Source organism: Peromyscus eremicus, chromosome 6 (genome assembly GCF_949786415.1).
Source record: "Peromyscus eremicus chromosome 6, PerEre_H2_v1, whole genome shotgun sequence".
Taxonomy (NCBI): Eukaryota; Metazoa; Chordata; class Mammalia; order Rodentia; family Cricetidae; genus Peromyscus; species Peromyscus eremicus.
This window is the reverse complement of record NC_081421.1, coordinates 73,963,431-73,989,013: the sequence shown is the minus strand read 5'-3', so window position 1 is coordinate 73,989,013 and position 25,583 is coordinate 73,963,431. Positions and strand designations below refer to the sequence as shown.

The 25,583-nt window shown below is 39.0% G+C and overlaps 1 protein-coding gene across 1 annotated transcript in view; it reads left to right on the top strand.

Annotated features, from left to right (window-relative positions):
• Positions 1 to 25,583, top strand: part of Man1a2 (mannosidase alpha class 1A member 2) — a 128,531-nt gene that overhangs the window by 36,875 nt on the left and 66,073 nt on the right. The window contains exons 4-6 of the mRNA XM_059265959.1: positions 1,349 to 1,467; positions 5,468 to 5,548; positions 24,081 to 24,175. Of these exons, the coding sequence (XP_059121942.1) occupies positions 1,349 to 1,467; positions 5,468 to 5,548; positions 24,081 to 24,175 (295 nt within the window). The remainder of the gene's footprint in view (positions 1 to 1,348; positions 1,468 to 5,467; positions 5,549 to 24,080; positions 24,176 to 25,583) is intronic.

Genomic DNA, 25,583 nt, shown 5'->3' with positions numbered 1-25,583 from the left:
CAGACTTGTCTTGTATAACTAACTAGGATAGTTCAGAGTATGATTGGAGTATGCACCTGTAGACAAAAACGTGACCAGTAACCTAGGAACATAGCTGCCTAGAACAACAGAGTAAGAACAAAAGAGTACTGTCAGACTTTAAATGAATTCTATGAAAATTTTGATTAAATACTAAAATTTATCTTTTTAGATGTATTCAAACAATTATATGAGAGACAGGAATATATGAATGATTAAATGGCCTGATAAAACTGTTATCTTAGTAAAAAGCTGAGGATCAAGAAAAGTAAATAGAAATTTTGGGTGTAATAACTCAATATGAACATTCTAGATGGTACTGACATGAACTGAGTTAGAAGACCAAATAATTGTTATCAGGATGTTGTGTGCTTGTTTAGTTAATGGAAAGATAGATTATTGATAAAGTAAGGGGGTTATTAGGAACATATGAACAAAAGTGGTATATAACTTATGTACAAAGATAAAAAATGTATATATTGCTTTAAACCATTGAAGGGAAAAATTAGTTTTACTGCCATCCCCCAAAAGAGAAAGAGGACGAAAGAAACGAAAGACTAGTAGGCTGTCCTGTGTATTCAGTGCCTATCTAAGAACCCATTGGGTTTGCTTTGTGCAGTTCTTTCTGAAACTTTAAAATTAGGATTATTTGTTAGAGTGATGGTATCTTGTATTTTGGTTTTCTCTATGTATATTTTACTTCATGGCTTCCTTTTTTCTCTACCTGGTTTTTTATTATTAAAGACAATTAACACTTATACTATGATCTGTTATCTAACCTTATAAATTTATTATACATATATATCCCCCCTCTTCTAAGAATTTGAACCAGAAGGGCATGGCTTATGTTGTAACTTAGTTTTTCATCTTGAATAGCTGTCCCCTTTTCTTGAATCATTACCATTTTTCATACCTTAGTTAAGTATGTATTTATCTTATATTCTGACCATGACAGAAAACCAAGAAGTGTACTGTTAGTTTTCATTTATTTTTCTATTAGCTCCCAAAATCTTTGGTTTTTTGAGACAGGGTTTCTCTGTGTAGCTTTGTGCCTTTCCTGGAACTCACTCTGTATCCCAGGCTGGCCTTGAACTCACAGAGATCTGCCTGGCTCTGCCTCCCGAGTGCTGGGATTAAAGGCGTGCGTCACCACCACCCGGCCCAAAATATTTTCGTTTCTATTACCTGGTCTAATAGAAAAGTGAGCAGTGACATTCTTTTTTTATCATTATAATCTTTGATTTACTTTTAATATTTAAAAATCTAAAAATAGACCTTATATATGAAGGGGATGTTTTTAACAACAGCTATTTTTTCCTCCTAAATATAGGAAGCTCACAGATGGGTGCCACCATAGTGGATGCTTTGGATACTCTTTATATCATGGGGCTTCATGATGAATTCATGGATGGGCAAAGATGGATTGAAGACAACCTTGATTTCAGTGTGGTGTGTATACTTTTGCAATTCATCTAATCTCTTAAATTAATTATGAAAGGACAGTTTTAATGCTCTGGTATGAATATTTGTATCCTCCCAAATTCATGTTGAAATCTAGTCACTAATATGCTGGAACTAGAAAGGGTCTTTGGGAAGTGACCAGTTTATCAGGACAGAGCCATTATGGATATAATTAGTTCCCTTATAATGTAGTTCTCAGAGAACTACTTTGCCCCATACATGAGAGGTCATATAAGTAGCATCATGAACCAGTAGAGTGGCTCTCACCAGTCACTGAATCTGCTGGTGCTGTTGACCCTGGACTTCTCAGAATCCAGGAAGATGACGAATACATTTCCATAAGTTATCAGTTGCATATGGTGTATGCTGCTTGATTATAGCGGGCCTTGTGTTTGAAGGTATCACTTGTGCTGTGAGCATGTTCTCAGCAGTTTGTTGAATCCCTGCTAAGTCCTCATTCTTTTGGGATTATCATTTGTTTTGTTATTTTTGGTAAATATTCATCCTTTCTCACTATCTTTTCACATTTCTTGCAATTATCATCTAAGGTAGTGTTTTAGCCAGCTAAAGACATACCAGCAGGGGGACAGTCAATAAACTAAAGTGTAACAAACTAATAAACTGCTTTATTAATACTTAGTTTATAGCATTTATAATAATAGTGGTAGAATAGTAGACTACATCTGATTAGAGTAAGTAGTGGTGGAGTATTGCTAAATTTTGAAGAATTCCTTATTAATGTGACATTCTGAGAAGGTAGTCCAGGGAAGCCATGTACATGTGGCTATAAGGCTTATTGTTAATAGATATCATAGCTGAGGATAGAATTTGAGGTTTGAGATTATATTCTCTTGCCTTTTAAAAGCATATCACAGCTGGGCGGTGGTGGCGCACGCCTTTAATCCCAGCACTCGGGAGGCAGAGGCAGGCGGATCTCTGTGAGTTCGAGGCCAGCCTGGGCTACCAAGTGAGTTCCAGGAAAGGCGCAAAGCTACACAGAGAAACCCTGTCTCGAAAAACAAAAAAAAACAAAACAAAACAAAAAAAAAGAGCATATCACTATCGTGCTATGTTGAAATGTCTGTTATTCTAGTTGTTTAAAGGTGACCTGTCTTTCTTCCTTGTGTCCCCACTGTACTCTCTAATTCCATTAGCACATGAACTGTTGTTCCAAGACTCAAAATGAGGGTTTGTATTTTCACCTACTTTGCAAAATTCTGTCATTACTTTATCTATATGCCTCTTCCCTGTTTCTTCTGTCTCTCCATTTAGAACTTTTCTTACCTTCTTTCTCTAGTGAGGGAAGATAAGACTTTTACTCATAATTGTATAGCAATAGATCATATAAATATTACTTGTGAATATAATTGTGAGGTAAAAGCTATTATTGATGCCTAACTGCTATTTTAGATTCAGTAGCCAGACAAAAAATTTGATAAGGTGAAATTTTTTGTTCAGAGACCTATAAGAAGTGGTAGACTGATTGACACAGTGAGATGAGGGAAGACAGTCAGTTACGAGAGCAGTAAGTATAAAGTGTCATCAGGCCTCAAGTTTGCCTTCCCCTGGGAATAGCAAGCAAGCCCGTATGATCAAGTCAGACAAAAGAATCTTAAATTAGTGAGATGTCAGAAAAAATGGGAGGGATCTGAACATAATGGATCGCAGTGAGCATTTTACTCAAAGAGCAACCAGAGGCTATTGCATGAGTTGTAACAGAATAGTGACTTAAACACTACTGCAAGATTAAAAATGCATAGACTATAGGGCACTGAATCTGATATTGAGTCTTGGGCTGTAAGGCTTGGGTATGGTTTTACTTTTTTTTTAAGTTTTAAGGGTCTTGGGTAAGGCAGAGACAGACCAAGAATTTTTCTCTCTTCAGTTATGGCCAAAAGTGTAATTAAAAAAACAAAACCCCTAATTCATAAGAGTCCCATTAAACTTGGAATATAGAGAGGAGGGCATATATAAAAGCAAAGAAGTAAGTATGAAGACTATTGTTACAGTTGTGAAGAAGCTCTCTTTCCTTCTGTTTACTGAATGTCTACTGCATGTTCTGTTATTTGTTATATATTGGAAATATATGAATTAATATTAAGCACTACTTGCAGGGGTAGTGACTGAGTGAAGGATGCCACAAGACTAACATGGAACACTAACACAGAGCCCCTCCATTTCCTATTGGTCCATTTCTTCTCCTGTGACTCAGCTCTTTGTGGCTCCTTGCTATCTATCCTTCTGGGAAGGTCAAGCATTGCTGGTGGCAGGCAGCCTGACCTGTAATGTGCCTCAACTCCATAAATCTCCGGGACTCCTTTGACTTCATTTTCAATGTTACAGCCAATGTGACCCACCTGGGTGGCTGGATGTCTACAGTAGGGCTGCATGTGGAGATATGGAGGCTAGCTAGTACTTGCCGTCTACCTTAAATAAATGAATCAAGGTCTCTCACTTGAACCCATAGTTTACCTATTCAGTCAGTCTAGCTAGCCAGCTTGCTCTGGGGATCCCTTCTCTCCCATCTCTGCCTCCTATTTGCTGGGATTACATGGAGGACTGCCATACCTGTTTGGCAGTTAGGGGAGTGCTAGGGATCTGAACTCCAGTCCACATGCTTTCATGGCAGATACTTTACCTGATGAGCTTCCTGCTCAGCCCTAGAAATGTCCCAATATCTGTGCCTATCTATATACACTTACAGCATATAGACTCTCATGTATAGAATGCTCATCTGTACCAGGCATCAGATCCTCTGGGCCTCAAGTTTTAGACACTTCTGAGGAGCTGCTATATGGGTGCTGGGAATTGAACCAGGGCCTTTGGAAGAGCAGCCAGTGCTTTTTTTGTTGTTGTTATTGTTTTGTTTGTTTGTTTGTTTTTTGAGACAGGGTTTCTCTGTGTAGTTTTGGTGCCTGTCCTGGATCTCGGGACCTCGAACTCGTAGAGATCTGCCTGCCTCTGCCTCCCAAGTGCTAGGATTAAAGGCGTGCGCCACCACCGCCTGGGCCCCTGCAGTCAGTGCTCTTAACTACTAACTCTCCATCCTCTGTTCAGTTATTTTTTTAAGGGTTTTATCTATTGCTATTTATTATAACAACTTTTTGCTGTATTTATATGTATATGCACACTGCAGTGTGCAGAGCTCATTGGACAGCTTGTGAGAGTCTGTTCTCTCCTTCCACTTTGAAATACTACAAAATTGTTTTATATTACATATGTAAATATTTGTGATAAATTTGTTTCAGTTTGTTTGCTTTTTAGTTTTGTTTATGATCTTTTCTTGTAGATAATTTGCATTTTAGGGAAATTTAAAATTCATAATTGATTTATTATAAAATTTTGATTTTATTCTTACAGTATCTGCTTTCTTAAGTTTGCAAGTTGTCACATTTTCTTCTACTTTTGTATTTTTGCTTTTTAAATTTCTTAAACATCCATTTTTCATTTTGATGTATATGTACTGTGAACATCAACATGGGTTTCTGACATAGGAGCTGGTTTTCTGGAGTATTAGTTCATTAGCCATAATTCTACTGTTTTTTTGGCATCTCCTGTAATAATTATTAGGCTATTAGGCACTAGCAGAATATTTAATTTTCTTGAGAAGAGAAACAGAGTTTATGCTATAATAATTAAAATAAAAATAATGGAATCATTAGACAAGTTTTATTTTTTTAAGGATTCTGTTATTCAGGAAGTGGAGTCCTTCACAAGGAGCCAATAGTAGTCAGTGGTAGTGAATACTGCAATGATTTCACGGATTGTGTAGGGTCCATCAGAACGGTCCATTCATTTTGGCAGTTACGAAGAGTGCTAGAGGAACTTTGGTGAACTAACAAATAGAAGATGAGGTTGTATGGTGTGAGAATTGAAAAATACAGACTATTAAAACACATTCTGTTTATGAGAAACAGTTGAAGTACTAAGAAACACTTTGGGAACTGACGTGTTTGTGTATGTGAGTATTTTCGCTTTGTCCCCCCAGAACTCGGAGGTGTCTGTGTTTGAAGTCAACATTCGATTTATTGGAGGCCTCCTCGCGGCGTATTACCTGTCAGGAGAGGAGGTGAGTAGGCAAGGAATGTCTGTTTGGTTGCTTAAGAAGGCTCCAACGGCCGTAAAGTGAAGAGCTTTCCTAGCAGCATAGTGTTTTTCTAATTTGAATATCACTAAACTAATCTCAAGATTTTCTTTTAATACAAATTTTAGAATCCACTTAGCTAGTTTTTACAAAATTAAAGTTTTGATTGGGTTTTATAAGTTTAAAGAGAGTTGAAAGATTAATAGATTGGCTCTTTGGATTTATGAGCATTTTGTCTTCATTTTAGACTTTTATTTAGGTTTTTGAAAAAAATACTTATGTGTATGAGTGTATGTCCATATGTATTTCTCTATACTACATACCTGCCTGGTGCCAGTGGAGGCCATAAGAAGGCATCGGATCCCCTGGACCTGGGTAGACAGTTGTGAGCTGCCGTGTGGGTGCTGGAAGTTGAACCTGGGTCCTCTGGAAGAACAGCCAGTTCTCTTAACCATTGAGCTATCTCTCCAGCCCCTATTTAAGTTCTTAAAGGGTTTTTATCTGTTGGTGTTTCTTTATAGAGCATTTTTATTTATATTTTTATTTTATTTATATGTGTGTGAAGATCATAGGACAGCTTGTGGGAGTCTGTTCTCTCCTTCCACTGTGAGATTTTTCTAGTTTCACTAATTCTGGTAGCTCTCAATTGAATAGATTCTTGGGGATATTCCTTGTGAAGAGTAATATTAGTAAAAACTGTTGTCTTATTTTTCTCTGTAGAGAAGAGTTTTCTTTTTCTTGTCTTAATGCGTTGTCTAAGATGTCCATTATAAAGTTTAATAGGAATTGTCAGAGTTGGGATCCTTGCCTAGCTCTTAGTCTCAGGGAGAAAGCATTTGGTTTTACACTATTAAACATAATGTTAGCTGTATTATCATTATAATAATAATTATTATTATTATTATTTTGATAGATACTCTTTATCATTTGAAGATGTTCTCTCAAATTCCTCTTTTGCTGGATTTCCCCCCCATGAATGGATGTTTTGATATCAAATTATTTTGGCATGTAATAAGATGATTGTGTTTCTTTTTTATTTTTTAAATTCCATCTATTTGTTTGTTTATTTATTTATTGGGAGAGAGAGAGAGAGAAAGAGAGAGAGAGAGCGCGAGCGAGCATGCATGAAGGTTAGGGGATAGTTTGGAGGATATCTGTTCTTTCCTTCTACGCTGTGGCTTCTGGTGACTGAAATCAGGTAATTACCCTGGTGGCAAATATCTTTATCCCCCAGGTGTGCACGTGGAGGACTGAAGTTAGTATTGAGTGTTGTCTTGCTTTCTTCCCACTTTGTATATTGAGGTGGGGTCTCTCACTTGAGCTCAGAATATTTAGATTTGGGTAGTCTAGTGAGCCAGGTTGCCCCAGGGAATGCTCTACACACATTGGTATTATAGGTGGGCTGTCATGCCCCACCTTGCTTTTTAAGTGGTTTCTGAGAATCCAAACTCCAGCCTTCACACTTGTACAACAAATGTTTTACCCCCGTGCCATCTCCCAGCCCTCATCTTTTACTACTTTGTGTTTATCAGTTTGTGTGTTTTACATAAATAATACTAGGTTGTTAAAATGAATTGGCACTGTTTTTTTTTTTTTTTTTTCTTTTCTGGTAAAGTTTGTGTAAACTTGATTCTTTTCCTTAAAAGGTAGAATGTAGAATTTTCTTATGAGGTGACTTAAACTTTGATTCTCCTTACTCTCACATTTTCTAACAATGTATTTAATTTATTTGGTCGATATAACATAGTTGTCTTTGCACAGAGCAATCTCTGACTCTGTGTACGAACACAGTGATGCCCCTTCAGACATGCCCAGGTATTGGTCTCCTTTCATTGTTGGAAAAGGTTACTTTAAACACTGTTGTGTGGAGGAAGTTTGGGGTCAAGTAGAACTGTGGGCAGAATGTTTAAGATTGGGCATTCTGGTTTTCATCTTTCTGGGGGAAAGCTAGTTCTCAAAAGCTTTCTGAAGAAGGCATCCTCTCTTGACCTGGGAAGGAGAAGAGCCAGACATCCTGATTGGATGTAGGCTGAATCAGAGGATAGGGTTGAGCATCAAAAATTGTAGACTCACTCCAGAAGACTGAAAAATGTTTGGTGATCTTAGGGGGACTAAGAGCATGAGCTATAAACTCCAACCTTTTCTAATTCTAAGTAAAAATTTCTTTGCAAGATTAAAATGGAAGTCTAGATCTAGAGCCTGGCTTTCCTTCAGCACTCAGAGAGAAAGCACCAAATAATAGTCCCTCTGGTGGTCAAAGGGAAAAGCCAGAGTTGCAGACCAAGAGATCCATAGGCCCATCGTGTCCACACTCAGACCACTCTTGAAGCCCTATGCCAAGGTCGTGGTATAAAATGAAGCTGTAACTGAGTTTTGTAAGCTCTACTTGATGAAATTTAAATCACTGTTTTTCTATTCTGTCCTTTCCCTATTCCCAGTCTGTTTCAAGGTGAAGGACAGGGCAGGAAGAATCAGAGAGAATGCTGAGTACAGTAAATGGGGTACAGCTGACTGGATCTAGCTACCCACCCTCGCTTATTCTGTAGAAAGGGTCTCTTCCTCTCCCTTTACTGGACATATGGGCCTTGAGATAAAGGCCAGGAAGAAGCAAAAGGAAGAAACAGCACAGCACATCCCATTCTTCCTGCTTAAACCTTTTCCAACAAAGAATAAGGAAGTTGAGAAGACTGTAGGAAGGAGACAGCATGGGCATGTGAACTAATCCAAGAGGAAGAGGCTGTCTCTTGTCCTACATGCCAATCTGTGATGAACTTTCTTGGAAGGCATGAGAAAGAAAGAATGGGAAATGTAGTGGGTTGTGAGGAGGGCACCTACAGCTGTGATAGAGCTTTAAGGAGCCTTTGTAAGTGTCTGTTGGGAACTGGATGAGAAATCATGGCTTATGTGTGGAATTTTGAGAGGGTTAATACCTAGGAAAGTGAGGTCTTCACTGAGGAGTGACTACTTTTTGTGATATTTGGCTGATTAGAGTAGCTAAGGTTCTATAGCATAGGGCTACCCCTCTAGTACCACTTTAGGGGATTTTCTCCAAGACCATCCTTTCCTTCTATACTTTTGTGTACAACCGAGAAGAACCCCTGTTTGTAGCAGAGCTTGCTTAACTCCATTTTTCTTTAGCATTTGACCCAATAAAGTGAAGAGGCAGTATAGACTGAGCCACAAGCATCAGCTTGTTTTCATGGGAGTGTCTAGACACAGGGAAATAGAGATCCATACATAGTGCCTTGTTTTTTAAGACTTATAAGAATGATTATGTGTGTTTGTGTATCTGTGTGTGGATATGTGTACATATGCTGGTACCCACGTAAGCCATAGAGTTGGATTCCCTGGACTGGAATTACAGGCCAGCAGGAGCCACCTGACATGAGAATTGAACTGGGGTCTCTGGAGGAACAGTGTGCTTCATCTTTGCAGCCCTTTACTGCCTTTTTTTATACAGCCGTTAAGATTTCTATTTGTCCCACCAGGGTTTTTTTTTTTTTTAATTTCTTTTTTAAAATGTGTTTTAAAAATGATTTTTTAAAATATGCCTACTTTTTTTTTGAGACAGGGTTTCTCTGTATAGTTTTGGTGCCTGTCCTGGATCTTGCTCTGTAGACTAGGCTGGCCTCAAACTCACAGAGATCCGCCTGCCTCTACCTCCCAAGTGCTGGGATTAAAGGCGTGTGCTACCACCGCCCACCATATGCCTACTTTTTAAATATATCTTTGTAATACTTTATCTCTATAATTGACATACTATTTGTACTGTGTGTTTGCATGTGTATGTGTGTTCAATGTTGTATTAGAGACTACATCCATGGCCTCTTTTGCAAGACAAACAATTTAGCTATGAGCTATACACCAACCTTGTCTCACTCCTTTTAGATTTATTTATGTGTTTTACCTGTATATATGCATGTATGTTATATATGTATGTAGACCATGTACCTGCATGCCTGGTACCAAGGAGGTCAGAAGAGAGTATTAGATCTCCTGGAACTGGAGTTACTATGATTGTGAACCATCATGTGGGTGATGGGAACGGAACGCAGGTCCTCTGCCAGAGCAACAAGTACTCTTAATGGCGAAGCCATGTTTTCAGACTCATATATCAGCTCCTTTAAAAATTTTGGGACAAGTCTCACAAAGTTGCTGAGGTGACTAAACCTTCTGTCTTTTGCCTCAGCCTTTTGAGTAGCTAGGTGCACAGGTGTGTGCTGTCATCTAGCCCAGCTTAAGTGATTTTGTTGGTAGCATTTTTGAAAATAGCTGCTTTTTGTTCTTTTATATTCAGATGTTTAATTTAGTCTGCCCTGTTATCTGCCTCTAGACCTAACTTCACTTGTGTGTGAGAACCTCGTAATGGTATTCTCTCCAGTATTCTCTTTCTTTTTTGTTCTATCTTTAAGTTTTATGCTAAAATCCATAGTATGTTTCTACAATTTTTACTTTTAATGTCAACTACATTGTAGAGCCATTCAGTGTGAAGGGAGACACTTTATTGATCTGAATTGCAGTGATTTTTGTTAGTCTTCGTTTATTTACACGTTCTGTATTTTATCCCTTTGTGTAATGAGCTTCCTATAGCATTTTAAAAGGCGATCTGCTGCTAGTAAGTTCCGTCTGTTTTTGTTAGTCTCGGTCTTTATTTCTTCCTTATTTTATTTTATTATTTAACATAATTTGTATTGATTCTTTGGAAACTTCGCATCATGCATCCCGCTCCCATCATTTCCCAGTCCCTCCATGTCCACCCTCTTCCTTGTTCTGTCCCCCCCCCCTGAAAATTTAAAAAGAAATAATAAAAATAAAATTAAAAATACAAATAAGAAAATTAATTAAAAACAAACAAAAAGCGAACAAAAACCAGAAACCACTTTGACTTCGTTCCTTCATCTCCATTGCCTCTTCATTTGTCTTAGTGGCTTTAGGAGCTGCAGTGTATCATGCGGTATATACTCTTGTTCAAACAGCTTTACTTGCAAATGTTCATTGTGTAGTGTGTTGTTGGTCAAGTTGAAGGCCTCTAGCTTCTGTTATACAGTCAGTGCTGGATCCTCACCGAATCTTCTCTCAGATATCCTACTGTTGTCCCGACTCATGGAGCTCCTGTGGCCAGTTCTTTCATGCGCTCCAGCCCATCCTAGATAGAGTAGATGTTGGTGAGTGCCAGCTCAAAGCCCTGGATGTGTGTCTGGGTGGTAGGTGAGTTGGTCATTCCGGGCTTCTGGGACCACCCCCCTCAGGTGGGGTTAGCTATCATAAGTGCAGGGACTAGCTTAGCTCTCTTATGAGGGGCAGGTCCAGGGGGTATTGGGGGTGGGGTTTGTGTGGGTATGGGAGGGGCAGGGTAAACTCTCCCCAGGCCAGTGAGGGTCAGGGCTAGCTCAGCATAACCCTCATACTTCAACACATGCTTCAACCTATGATTCAGCACATGGCTTGCATGGGTCCTTGTGGTAACACAGCAATGGACAGCACCACAGACCCTAGGTGCGTCAGGACCATGGACTCAGACATGGCCATTAGCAGCAGCAGCTGGGTCCAGTTGTCACTATGGCCCTGGGTGGTGCTGCAGGCCTCTCAGATGGGAATGGGCCCAGCAGTAGTGTGGTCCCTGGACTCCAGCATGGCCCTGGGTGGTGCTGGAGGCCTCTCAGATGGGAATGGGCCCAGAAGTAGTGTAGTCCCTGGACTCCAGCATGGCCCTGGGTGGTACTACAGGGCTCTCAGGTGGGGATGGGCCCAGCAGTAGTGTGGTCCCTGGACTCCAGCATGGCCCCGGGTGGTGCCCCAGACCCTGGGCAGTTATATGGTCTTCGATGGTAACAGAAGCCACAGACATCAACACAGAACCAGTGTGCGGTAGGCCCACTGACCTAGACATGACCCCAGGCCATAGCTTTGGCCTGGACATCACTATGGCCCCAGGTGGCAGTGTAGGTTACTCCATGTGTATGACCCTGGCAGGAGCCTGACCCTCAGGCACCGACATGGCCTCAGGTGTCGGCCCAGACCTTGCACATGTGCATTGCCTTCAGTGTTAACAGGAGCCATGGACATTGACACAGACTTTGGTTGTGGTAGGGTTCTGAACCCAGACATGGCCCTCAGTAGCAGCTTGGGCTGGACGACACACTGGCTTCTGGCAGCACCTCAGATTAGCACCCCCTCTGCAGCGGCATGTCCCTTGGACCCCAACATGGCCATAGGTAGCAGCCCAGAACCCGGGCATCCTTGTGGCTTTTGGTGGCAACATGGGCCATGGATATTAACACAGACCCCGGCTGCAGTTGGGCCTCAGCAACAGCTCAGGCCCTGACGACACCATGGCCTCGGCAGCACAGATCAGATTGGGGTGGCCCCTGTGGTGGCATGGCCCTCAGACACCAACATAGCACATGTGGCAGTCCAGACCCCAGGTGTCCTCATGGCCTTCAGTGATATCAGGAGCCACAGACATCAACACAGACTGCAGCTGCAGCAGGGCCTTGGCAGCAGCCTAGGCCTGGACGTCACTATGGCCTTGGGTGGCAAGTAGGCCTCCCGCATCAGCCCCTTCATCACTGCCTTCTCTTCTTTTGATCTGCCTCTGTTCACAGGATATGAGCCATTCTGTCTGTTTCTCCTATACCACTCATATCCTGGCTCACCATAATGGCCATTGAGATTTCTTCTCCCCACCCCAGAGCAAGCAATCCTAGGCAGGTGTGTGAGTGTCTACCAGGCTTTTTCTTTTAGGCCGCCAACCAGCTTCCATATCATGACACAGAGACTTATTACTAGTTTTGAATGCTTGGCCTAGCTTAGCCTCTTTTTTGGCTAGTTCCTTTACCTTAAATTATTGTTTCTCTTTATCTACCCTTTGCCTCGAGGCTTATTACCTTTCTTCTGTATATCTTTAACTGCTTCTCTATGTCTGGCTGACTGGAAGCTCCCTGGCTTCTGGCCACGGGCATCTCCCTTGTTCTCTTCTGCTCCTTCTTCTTTCATTCTTCTCTCTTCTTTCTTTTTTTTAGCCTAGATTTTTCTTCCTATTCATTCTCTCTGACTGTCCTTTTGCTGTCTAGCTATTGGCCATTCAGCTCTTTATTCGAACAATCAGGTGCCTTAGGCAGGCAAGGTGAAACAGATGCAACATATCTTTACATAATTAAGCACACATCCTTACATAGTTAAACAAATGAAGCATAAACAAAAGTAACACTTTTACACAGTTAAAGTAATATTCTGCAGCATAAGCAAACGTAATAACATCTTTGCCTAGTTAAAATAATATTCTACAACATTTCCTGCTTTTTGTCTAAATGAAAAGGAAGGGTTTTAACTTTAGCATAGTAAAGCTATATACAACAAGAACAATGATCAAGTAAGGATTACATTCACAATATCCAGTCCATTTGTATTTGGCAAATTCAGAGAAAATACTCCATTGTTTATCTTATCTTGGTGAGTCCAAAGTTTTGTACCTAATTTACCTTCTATCATAACCAAGGAACACTATAACTATCTAGTCTTCAACTCCAAAGACCCCAGAAGGATATAATATTACTTGAGTATACAGGAAGTACAGTGCAAGCAACTTCTAAATCTATAGAAATGACTGCCTGGACAGTCACCCAAAGTTCTTCTGCAACATTGGGGCATCCATCGGTCTACAGGCCTAGAATATCTGGCAGACTTTTCTGTGAAGCAGGAATTTCGAAGGACTATGCTGCCTTATCTTGACAAAGTTTGATAGTCTTTTTCCTTCTGTATCCTGCTTGTCCAGTTTGTACTGTCAGCAATTGAGGCAAGGACAGTTTCTTGCCCAAATGGTTAGTTTTGTTACAATGAAAGCAAACTCTGTATAGAGTTTCTTAGATACCCATCATCTTCTCTGAAGTAAATTGGTGCTGCCAGGAGCAGATGTGTCTCACTGTCACGAAAAGCCTTAGCTTATTAAACATCTAAAACACGATAACCTGTAGGTCTTTGAAGTATGTGAAGACCATCTGTCTTACCTAAATATGTCTGTTTGACCTTGAAAACATACCTAATATGACTACAAATTTGATTATAGATGACTACTAACCTGTATTTCTTAATTATACATTACATTTTTAAATATGCCACATAAGCACAATACCTTAAACAAGAGTAGAAACATACATTCAGTATAACAAAAATAACTTTAAATTTGTATCAATATACCAAAATCCATACCAATGTAAAAGTATTTGAGGTTAATAGTTGTCTTTTTATCCTATATTCCTATATTCCTCTTAAACAATGACAAACATCCATAACCCACCAAATAACCAAAAACTATTTACCCCACATCTTGGCAGTATAGGTGCTGTGTTCTCTAGACTGCTTCCTGTTGTCTATTGATGAAGGCATTTTTAGGGAACCCAAGAAAATTGAAATAATGGTCAAGTCCTGGGAAAACCAGTTACAACATTTGTTGTCCAGTCTCTGTGCAATAGGAAAGTACAAGGCTTATCTGTAGTCCTAGCTACAATAGTCTGAGAGGCTGGACCATCTCAGCCAGCAGCCTTGAAGTTGTTCTGGATGCAGAACTCTGAAGAAACTGCAACGAAGTCACTATGAGAGGCTGGATCACCTGGGTCACCCATTTTCATTGTGTCTGGTCCCCTTGCTCTGAAAAAACACAAACTTTCACAGGTAACATACATTTCTGTATTAACACAAGTATGGATTATGCATTATACACAAGCCAGCCAAAGGTGATTTTTTTTGTTTTGTTTTATGTTTGAGCAGGTAAAATATATGTCACCTGTCTTGCAGTTATTCCAGTTATATTTCTTTATGTCTGTAGCCAAGATTTTCAGAGGATCTTCCTGGATCAGATCTGATCCCTGCTAACCTTGAATGAATCCACAGCCTTTTGTTTCCTGTGGAATCAAAAGCATAACCTCTTCCCCAAAGCAATATATTTTTTGACTTCCATTTTAAAGTTAAGGCATTCTTAAAATGTCTATGCTGGTTTTTTTTTTAGCATAGATTAAATCCCATGTCTCTCAGTAATTGTCCTTGGCTCATCAGCAGTCAAGAAATTCAAAGATGACACTATAACATACAGGATCCAGACTCTCTGTGTATTTTCCATCTCTACGTAGTTTATTCTTTTTTTTTTTAATTATTACTTTACTTCTCTCTTTAAAGACTTCATTATTTTTAAACTATTTTTTTTCTGTAACTGTCTATGCTTCTTTTCTTTTCTTTCTTAAGCCTGCACACATTTTTAAACACACTGTAACCTGTTTAGAGTTTTATTCTATCAGAACCTGGAACCTGGTTTACTGTGTATCTCTAGCCCTTTTTTTTTTTTTTTTTTTTTTTGGTCTGCTTGAGCCAAACAAACTGCTAAGCCATTGCAGGGTCCTCTGCTGTGGCTTTGGCAGCTGGCTCCAATCCACTCCCTGGGTCTGCAAGAGCCAAGCCTAAAGCTTGAAGGCCTGGTCAGACTGGGAGCTGCATTCAGTCCCCCAGCTCTGGAATGCTGGTGTCTGTGCTGCTGCAGGCATCCCTACCCATCACACTGTTTCTACTTAATGTACTGGCTTTTTTTTTTTTTTCTCTCCCCTTTCTTTCTCCTCAGATTTCTCAGGCCCTATGTGGAAATATAGGTCCCATGTTTGGTGCCAAAATGTACCAGGCTTTTTGTTTTAGGCCTGAACCAGCTCCCAAATCATGACACAGACTTATTAGTTTTGAATGCTTGACCTAGCTTAGGCTTGTTTCTGGCTTGCTCTTTTAACTTAAATTAACCTGCTTCTCTTTATCTACCTTTTGCTTTGGGGCTTATTACCTTTCTTACTTCTGTATAGCTTACTTTAACTGCTTCTCTATGTCTGGTTGGCTGGCGGCTCCCTGGTTTCTGGCCCTGGGCATCTCCCTCAGTCTCTCCTCCTCCATCTCTCCTCCTTTCTTCTTCTGTTTTTTTTTTCTATCCTAGATTTCTCCTATTCTCTTTGCCTGCTAGCCTTGCCTATCCTTTTGCTGTCTAGCTATTCAGCTCTTTATTAGACCGATCAAGTGCCTTAGGTAGGCAAAGTGAAACAAATGCAACACATCTTGACATAATTAAACACACATCCTTATATCGTTAAACAAATGCAGCATAAACAAAAGTAACACACCTTTACAAACAAATGCAGCATAAACAAAAGTAACACACCTTTACACGGTTAAAGTAATATTCTGCAGCATGTACAAAAATGTAATACATCTTTGCCTAGTTAAAATAATACTCTACAACAAGTGCCGTTCCCTCCTTAAATTTAATGAATTTTCTTTGGGCATAGAATTTGGGTTTATGCAGTTCTCTTTAGCACAGTACTTCGCAACCTGTGGGTTTCGACCCCTTTGGGGCCCAAAGGGCTTTTTCATAGGGGTTTCATATCCAATATTTACATTACAACTCCTAACAGTAGCAAAATTACAGTTATGAAGTAGCAGTGAAAATGATTTTATGGTTGGGGGCCACCACAGCATGTGAAACTGTATTAAAGGGTCACAGCATCAGGGAGGTTGAGAACCACTACATTAACACTTTGAAGATAGCACTGAATTGTCTTATGAAGGAAGGATTATGATGAGAAATCTGCTTTAGTCTTTATCCTTCTGTATGCAGTGTTTTTCTCTGGCTACCATTAGGATTTTCTGTTTATATTTTGTTTGTATGAAGAATATGAATGGTTTTACTTTTCTCTTGGGGGTAGGGTAGGACTTCCTTATCTTACTTGATGCTCCCCGAATCTCAGATGTATCTTTAATCACTTTGAAAAAGTTCTGAATTACTATTTTAGAACATGTTTTATTCTGCCTTTGCTTCTTTCTCCCTGGTATTTCATTCCCACATAGATGAGACTGTCTAGTGTTGGCATTCTTGGACTAATTGTTCTTTTTTATCCCACCTATTGGTTTTCTTAGAGAAGAAGGTTTTTTTAGAGAATAGTTTAAACAGTACTTTAATGCAAGGACGAGAGGAAGGTACAAAGATTTCTCATATACCCCTTGTGTGTCCTGTGGCCCCAACCTTCTCCCTTACTCTGTCTTCCATGGTGCTTTATTTGTCACAGCTGATGAGTTTACACTGTCAGTTCTTCCTGTAGTAAGTGCTTTACAGTGTGGCTCAAATAGTGTGGGACGTTCTGTGGGTTTGGCCAGTGACATTCACTCCCCATTACAATATTGTGTATAGTGTGTCTTGCTGTTCTAGTTAGTCTTCTGTTGCTGGGATAAACAACACGACTAAAGGCAACTTGAGGAGGAAAGGACTTGTTCAGTTTACAGTTTAGGACACTTAAAGAGAGTCAGGGCAGAAACTCAAGGCGGACCTGACACTTACTGGCTTGCTCTTCATGGTTTGCTTAGCCTGCTTTCTTCTGTCACCCACAAGCACTTGCCTAGGGATGACACTACCTACAGAGGACTGTCTCTTCCCCATCAATGGGCAGCCAGGAAAGTGCCCTACAGACTTGTCCACAGGGTAACCTGATGGAGGTGTCAGTGCGAGGAAGAACATAGGACTGACTGTTTTAAGACTTTGAGTTCAGATATCTCCCCCCCCCCAGGTTAGAGGTTATTATTTATCTGGAAGTACTGTTTTATGTGTGAGTGTTTGATATAATTGATTAATTTTCATTTCAATAGCAATGAGAACCAAAATTCATTTGAGACAACATATAAAAGGGAAGCTTCAGCCTTGACTCTTGCGTAGTAGGCTTCTCTGCAGAAAAGTTGAAGCAAAGAGAGGAAAGGTTATTTTGTTAATGCCTTTGAAAGGTTTCAGTCCATCTCAGCAGGGAGAGCATGGCAGAGTAGAGAAGGCAGCACAGAAAAGGAATGGAGGACTGAGCCAGGGCAGAGTAGGGCACCCAAGGACGTGTGCCCTGTGGCCAACTTCCTCCATCTAGGCCTGACTTCTGTCCTTCTCCACAAGTGTGCCAGCATGTGACATTCATCATTAGACCAGGCCTTTCAACCCTGTACTTGTCTCTGGAAACACTTCACAGCTGTTCACAGGGGTGTGTGCATTTCTCCTTTTTTAGGTGTGCCTTAATACGATCAACTTGGTAACATTAACCAGCAATTTGTGAGGGTAGTGAAGATTTTTACTTAGTTTATAATAAATAACAATGAATTTTTAAGACACTGTGCACTCAGGAGTAAGGCTATGTTTTTCTGTCCTGACTTTCTCACTCAGTAGAATTGTGTTAATGTATTTGTAATCATTTTGATTTGAAAGTTATGACTATACCCTTTTCTGTGAATCCAACAGTGAATCTGAGATGTGCTAAAAACAAATGCATCATAGAAAAACAATTTGAACTTGATATTACCAAATGCTGAATGGATAGGAAGTAGGCTCTTTTCATATGAGCCAGACAGTTGACTGTAATTTATAAGTTAACAAAGTGCTTTTATTATATTGGAGGTGTAACTGGAATAAGGAATGTTTTACTTGTACCCCATTTTCTGGTGTAGGAAGACATATGATGATTACATGTTGTCCTAACAAAGTGTTGCTTTTTCCTGCTGATTTGTTACTGTCATAAATGTGAAGCATTATTTTTCTCAGAAAAATGCTATTTCTATTAAATATTCACAAGTTAAGGACTTTTGATGATTTATATTATGCTTAGTTGATACAGATATATGGCTTTTCTTTAACAAGGTGGTTTCTCTTCATTTTTTCATAGTATCAAAGTGCCTTTCTAGCTAAGAAAACATAATTTATATGGGAAATGGTACCTGGAATCTGTCAGCTAAAGTAGAGAAATTGTTAGGTGGAGTTTAATACACAGTCACGAATAATAAAAACAAAAGAAATAACAGCAATAAAGTCTATCTTTACTAAAACATAAATATACTGAGTCAGTTGAGGGATATTTTCTTGGACAAATGAATAGCTTTTGAACCTAAAGTACTGTTAAGGAGAGTCATGAATAAAGAAAAAGAAATGTTAAGCATTAATATTTTCTGGTTTAAATATCAAATTATTTTGGGAAAAGTGATCTTGCTCCAGAAATTGCTGCAATTTCTATTGAAAATATGACTTTTTTGTTGTTTACAAATGCCTTGGTCATTGGGCAAAATATTCCACTAATTTTCTGACTGTTCTAGTTTGCCTTTGTTGCTGTGGTAACACCATGACCAAAAGCACCTTAGTGCTTATATTCCACCAAGAGGGGTCATAAATGCATCTGTACTCAGTTATGTGTGCTTGAAAGTTCCAGTGGTAACACCAGTCTGTACTTGATTATGTTCCTGCTTACAGATTTGATGAATGAGAAGACAGAGTTTATAGCTGTTTGTAGCAGGTAGAGATTTAGGGGTAAAATGTGTCAGAGGAGAGTGCTCTAGAGGGAAAGTCCCAGGTGCTGTGCACTACTCTACTTGTTTGGCTAACTCCTAAAAGTAAGCATGCGTAGAACAAACATCAAACTTCCTAGATGTTACTCTTGATCCCTAACGTGCCTATTCCAGCTGCTGTCTGCTATAAGGAAAGATGGCTGAGTTTTGAGTTTAGTTATGCGTTTCAGAAAATACAAAGCAAGCATTCCTCAGAGGATATAACAGTATTGAAAGTCTCAGAATACAGTTCACAGTGACCAGGTTTCAATTCAGAATTACTAATGTCTGAGAAAACAAGGGGAAATGTTATCTATACCCCGACCCCTGAAAACAAAATAAAGGTTTTATAGTATTTTTTTACAGCTAGGCTCAGTGACATCAAGGAAAATATTCTTGAAACTGGATAGATGAAAATCTTAGTAAAAATTAGGTCTGAAAAAGAACAACAATGGAAAGTCTAGAAATGAGGACTATGGTACCCAAAATTAAAAAAAAAAAATTACTATTTACAGCTGTCATTGGAAATGATATCACTGATTTTGAAGATAGAGCAATATAAATTGTTTAGCATGAAGAAAGATAATAAAACTGGAAAGGAAAAAAGACAAGTGCTAATGTTAAAAAGTCATATACGTGTACTTTGGATGGCGATAGTTGAAAACAGCAGCCATATTGTTCTGTTTTGGTGGCACACCTCAAATTGAAGACATGTTTTCTTACCCTGTGTCTTAGTTAGGGTTTATATTGCTGTGATAAAACACTATGACCAAAAGCAACTTGGGGAAAAAAAGATTTATTTCAGCTTTCAGTTGTCTGTCATGAAGGGAAGTCAGGGCAGGAACCTAGAGGCAGAAACTGAAGCAGAGGCCCTGGAGAAACGCTGCTTGCTTACTGGTTTGCCCCCTATGTCTTGCTTAGCTACCTTTCTTATACACCCCAGGACCACTCACAGTAGGCTGGGCCCTCTTACATTAGTCTTTCATCAAGAAACCGACAGTAGTCTTGCTTATAGGCTAATCCGATGGAGACATTAAAGTGATGTATTTATTTAAAACAAAACAACCCAGAATAGTCTACTATAATAGTTAACTGTAATGTATATCAGCTATGAAATAAGACAGAGTGACTGAGAAAATCACCTACATAATTGGAAGCATTTACATTTTATAAGAACTTGTGCAGTATAACGATAGTCTGAATCATTAAGGATTTTAGACTAGAAAAATTAAAAATAATGGAGAGATGTATGCCCCTATTACCAATACATAATTAGATTTCTAGAAAAAAAAATCATTTAAGTAAGAAAAAAAAAAAAAGACAGTCAGGAAGGCCTAGAGGAAGTCCTCAAAAGTCTGGCGGTGATAAACAGAAAAGAGAAAGAATAGGTGTATAGTTCAGCTGTAGCGTAAGTGCTGGGCATGTTTGATGCCTTGGGTTGGATGCTCATCATAGGGATGAAAGCAAGAGCTTGCTGTTCACTGTCTGTAGACGTCATTTGTACACAGTGGTTGAACACAACTGGATGGGAGAAGGGACAGTGTATAAACAGTAAACCTAAAGTGGACGCTTCATGAAGAAAGTAGACGTCACAATAAAAATTCCCACGGGGTGAAGGATGCACCATGACAAAGGAATACTACATTAGGAAGACATAACAATCCCAACATTAACTTTATCTGTTTTGGGCACCCCATAACAAAGCTTCAAATACACGAAACAAAAGTGGATAGAATTAATTTTTCTTTTGAGTTCTTGAAGTAAAAAGGCAATTCAACAAGGACTGTTGGACCCTTCAGTGGTTTTTGCAAATTGATAGGACAGAGAGACAGAAAGTTAGGAATGATGTCCGAGTCCTTAGTGACAGTAACAGCTGTATTAAGTGAATTGATGTTTATAGAACACTCAATAGCTACAGAATACATAGTCTATTCTAGTACACAGGATGTTTATATCCTGGACAACAAAACAAGTCTCAATCAAACTATAAAAAAAGTTAAAATAGCTGTTGGTATGTGGTGGTCACTATAATCCCAGTGCTTCAGAAGGCTGGACTGCATCGTGAGTTCCAGTCCAGCCTTGGTTGAGGCTTTGGAAAAAAATGCTTTGAAGTAATAAACACATCAAATAAAGAATTGCAAGAGAAACTGAAAATGTTATAAAGTTGGTTCTTGGAAAGTATTAGCAAAATTGAATAAAGCTTTTAAGCTAAATATGTCAAGAAGGAAGTAATAGGAGATAGCTTACCAAAATCTGGAATGAATGCTATATCCATGGTTAGGCTATTGTCGCAGACACCATAGATGTTGTTGGGAACACAAAGGTCCTTGGGCTCTCAGATAGCACTGGGGAAACCAGGAATGTTAAACATTCGGGATTGTCTATTCAATAAAGAGAAGTATAACCTGTTTTTCCACCAAGAAGGCTGGGAATGGGAGTGGTCAATAGCCTGGTGATCTGTGCTCTCTGTATGACCAGGCCACAAGCAGGACCAGAAGTGACTAATGGTCTAAGTGACCTTCCCATTATCTGTATAACCAGGGGCTCTCCCAAGCTCCCACAACCAGGATCAGAGATGGCTAATAGCCCAAATGATCAGATCCTCCCCAGGCCCTTAAGGTGATACATATAGCCTATTTCTAGAACCTATCTTCTTGGAAGAAGTTGCATGTACTTTGAGAAGTATACCTCCTTGTGCACAGGGGATTGAATTACACCAGAAAACTTTTTTTCCAAATTGTACTGTACTTAAATATACTTAAAATAAACCTCCTGAGGTCAGACTTTAGAAATGTGGACCAACACCAGCTAACTAAGCCATGTTGACCTGGAATTCCTTCTTACCTCATGTGGGTCATTCATTACTCTGCCACCCTGGTGTTTACAGAGACCCCCACAAGACATTAAAAACATAATAGTGAAATGTGCCAAACATTGTTTTGCAAACAAAGCTTTTAGGTAAAATGGACAAGTTCTCTGAAAAAGATCTGTCAAAATTGACTCATGAAAAAGCAGAAAAGCATAACCTCATATATAGTATTTGAAGTGAGAATGAAAACTTTCACAAAATTAATTCCAAGGTAAATGGTTTTATTGACTATCAGATATGGAAGGCAAGAAAATTCAGTCTAATACAGTCCTTTTTAAATGAATAGTTCAGAAGTCATTTTTTTACTAACTTTCTATTTTTCTACCTTAGGCTGTAAATGGTGGGAAGTGGTGCTAGCCCCTCAGGCCCTAACAGAAGTGTTTGTCTGGGTGAAGCAGACTGGCCTGGTGCTTACCCAGAACCTTTTTCTCTTGGGCTTGCTGCTTTTCCTCCTCCTTCGTGTTTAATTGTGTTAAGTGTGCAAAACAGTGGCTTTCGTTATATCGTTTTTTAAACGTCTATAATATACTTTGATCGTACTAATGCTTACCTCATACTTGTTTGCCTCCGTTCCCAGTAGTTTCCGGCCCAGTTTCCCAATAGCAGTCCCCTTCCTTTTCTCAGATAGTCCTCCTGTCCTGGTTTTGTTTGGAAGCTGGATTCCACATGTGAATGAAAGCAGGCTGGATTAGTTTGCTAACATGAAGATGATTCAGCTCCATTTCCCTACAGATGACATAATTTTGTTTCTTTTCCACATGTATATGAAAAACTTCATTCTGTATATATACCACATTCCTTTGGTTCATTGATGGGCACCTTGGTGGATTACATAACTTGGCCATTGTCCTTCAGAAGTCAGGGAATAGAGTCTTGTGTGGGTGTTAGGGATTGATTGAACCTCTGTACACTCAGATGCTCTGTCCTCTACAGGGAACGCCTTCTTGCTCTTCTGAGGCCATGGTGACACTGATATCAAAACAACAAAACAAAAAGAACAGTACAGATTTGTAAACTCTGTGAGCATATAAGTAAAAATACTGAACAAAAAATTAGTAAAGTTCAGCCAGTGAGAATATGGAAAACAAAGTCTTATGTAAAAGTTTATACTCCAGAAAACAAAGATGATTTGACACCAAAACAGTTAATATAATTTGCCATGTTAGTTAATGAAGTAGAGAAGAAAAATAGTGAACTATTTGCAAAAATTCAGCAAAACAAACGTTATTTTGATGGCAAAATATTATTAGAAATAAAATGAAATCATATTTATGTTTCACATTGTACTAGCACTGCAGTTTTAATACAAAGATAAAGACCATATTATATTGTATACTTTTCTTTTTTAGATGCCTTCAAGTTTTTGAGATAACCAGTTATGTTGTCTTCAAGTTTTACTTTTTAAAGTTTGCTTTCTAATATTATGTAACCAGAAACACATACGTACTGCCCACCCCCAAGACCCTGAATCAAGTAGAAACATATTTACAGCAACTCAAGGGCATCCATCCAGACTCTGTTGTTGTTGTCGTTGTTATATATTTGAAGTAAGCTTGCATGTTGATAAAGATTCTATAGCCTTGTTGTCGTCTCTTAGATTTTGTTCTTTTTCTATTTTTTTTTTTTTGTGTGTGTGTGCACATGTGTGTGAGTGCATTTGGAAACCTGAACGTTCTTGTGTGTTTATGTGTGTGGGGGTTAGAGAGTGCACATGTAGACAAGTACATGTGGAGGCCTGGAGTTGGTGGTGGGAGTTGTCCTGGATTGCTCTTCCACCTTAATGAAGCAGGGTTTCTCGGTCAAACCCAGAGCTCTACTATGGCTAGTCTTGTTAGACAGCTTGGTCTGTGGATTCCCTGTCTTCAGCTTCAGTTTCTGGATTCAAGGTGGACTGCCATGCCCACCCTGCAGGGTTTTTGGAGGTTTGAATACTAGTCTTGATTCTTTCATGTCAAATGCTTTAGCTGCTGATCCATCTTCCCAACCCTTTCTTGGATTTCTTTTGGCCAGGTAAAAATACAAATGACATGAACACCAAAACTATGTCCTTTCTTTGCAGTGATGTTTAGACCGAGGATTTTGCATACTGGGAAACCTTCCTTAGTATATATTTTACAGATATCCACTCTAGTTACTGTATACTCTTCAGTAAGAATGACATACAGCCCCTTACCACAGGCTTCCATATAACTTGTACATTGTGGTATGCATACTGTCAGAGGTGGCAATAAGCAATATTTACCTCTAATTTGTAATTTATGATTATTCATGTTTTTATGTCAGATATTCAAGACTAAAGCAGTGCAATTGGCTGAGAAACTCCTTCCTGCTTTTAACACACCTACTGGAATTCCCTGGGCAATGGTCAATCTGAAAAGGTAAACTCTATTTTATTTGATTATTTATGTTCCAAATTAATTAACTGAATTTTGATATTTTTATTCATGGAGATTTTCAGTTATCTACGTCCACCATGCTTTTCAAGATTTATTTTTCTCTGTATGTATAGTTGAAAATCAAAACCTTTTTTTATTTTTAAACTATCTCCTTTACTTTGAGATAGGTCCCCTGCCTTAATTTCATTCCAATTGCTAATACTTGTCTCCACTTCTGTTTAGTACTGTATTCAAAGTATTTTCTCTTCCCTTTTCTTCTTACATACTACATACTATTCTTCTAAGACAAGATAGAAAGTTGCATGCCTAGAAATCAAGACTGTCGGTTGTTGACTGCCAGACTAAGGATAATGATGTAAGCTCCTCATAATGTCTAGGCTCAAGGCTGAGCATGAATCCTTAAATAATCATTTTTTGTCATCTATTTCATTTGAAAACACTGATTTTTTAAATTTAGAAATGGATGAAATAGTTTCTTTGTATTACTTTATGAAGTCATACAAAAGATTGAATAATGTCAGTATTTTAATTTGCATTTAAATCATTCATGCTGACTGATATTTTTGCTGTTCAGGTTTTCTCCAGGTAATATTTATTTTTTAATGTAATGTTTACATTTCTAAATCACATGAAAATGTGCCTGTTGGTTTCCTTGCACCCGGGGACCTTAGGACAAGTTGGGCGCCTTTCTTTTTCTGTAGGTGTGAACCTGTGACACTCTAGATCGCAAGCCCTTGTGACTGTAGGTTGCAGCTCTTTTCTCCTTTTCCACGGACAGCTGCCTCCCTGTGCTGGGTGTAACTCCTGATAGTCTGCCTGTTTTCATCCTTCTCGTCCCCTGCCTTTGAATTAATAAGAGTACAATTTGGAACTTAAGTTCATTTTTACTGTTTTTATTGACCTCATTACCTTTATAAAACAGCTGTTGTAGGCATCCCACTTACACCTGTCCTTTCAGTGTGCTTACACTTGGTATTGTACAGCTGGGTGTAGAAGATGGAGGCATTGTAGCCACATCTGTCCGCTTCTCCCCCTTCCCATCATTTACCTGTATTTTAAGATGAATTACATCTAATGCACTTTAATCTCAAAATATATAGTTGAAATATTTACTTTAAACTGCCATATGTATTTCAGTGACATTAAGAGACACAGCAGTGGTCTGTCTCCAGATATTTATATTACATCCAGAATTTTAATTTAAAGTTTTCTTTTTTATATTTAAAAAATATTTGTGTGTGTGTTGTGTGCATGTATGCATAAGTATTATGGAATACATATGGAGGTCAGAGGACAGCTTATGGGAATTTATTTTTTCCTTTTACCATGTGGGTTCTAGGAATCAAACTCAGGTGGTCAGGCTTGGGGAAAAGAACCTTTACCCACTGAG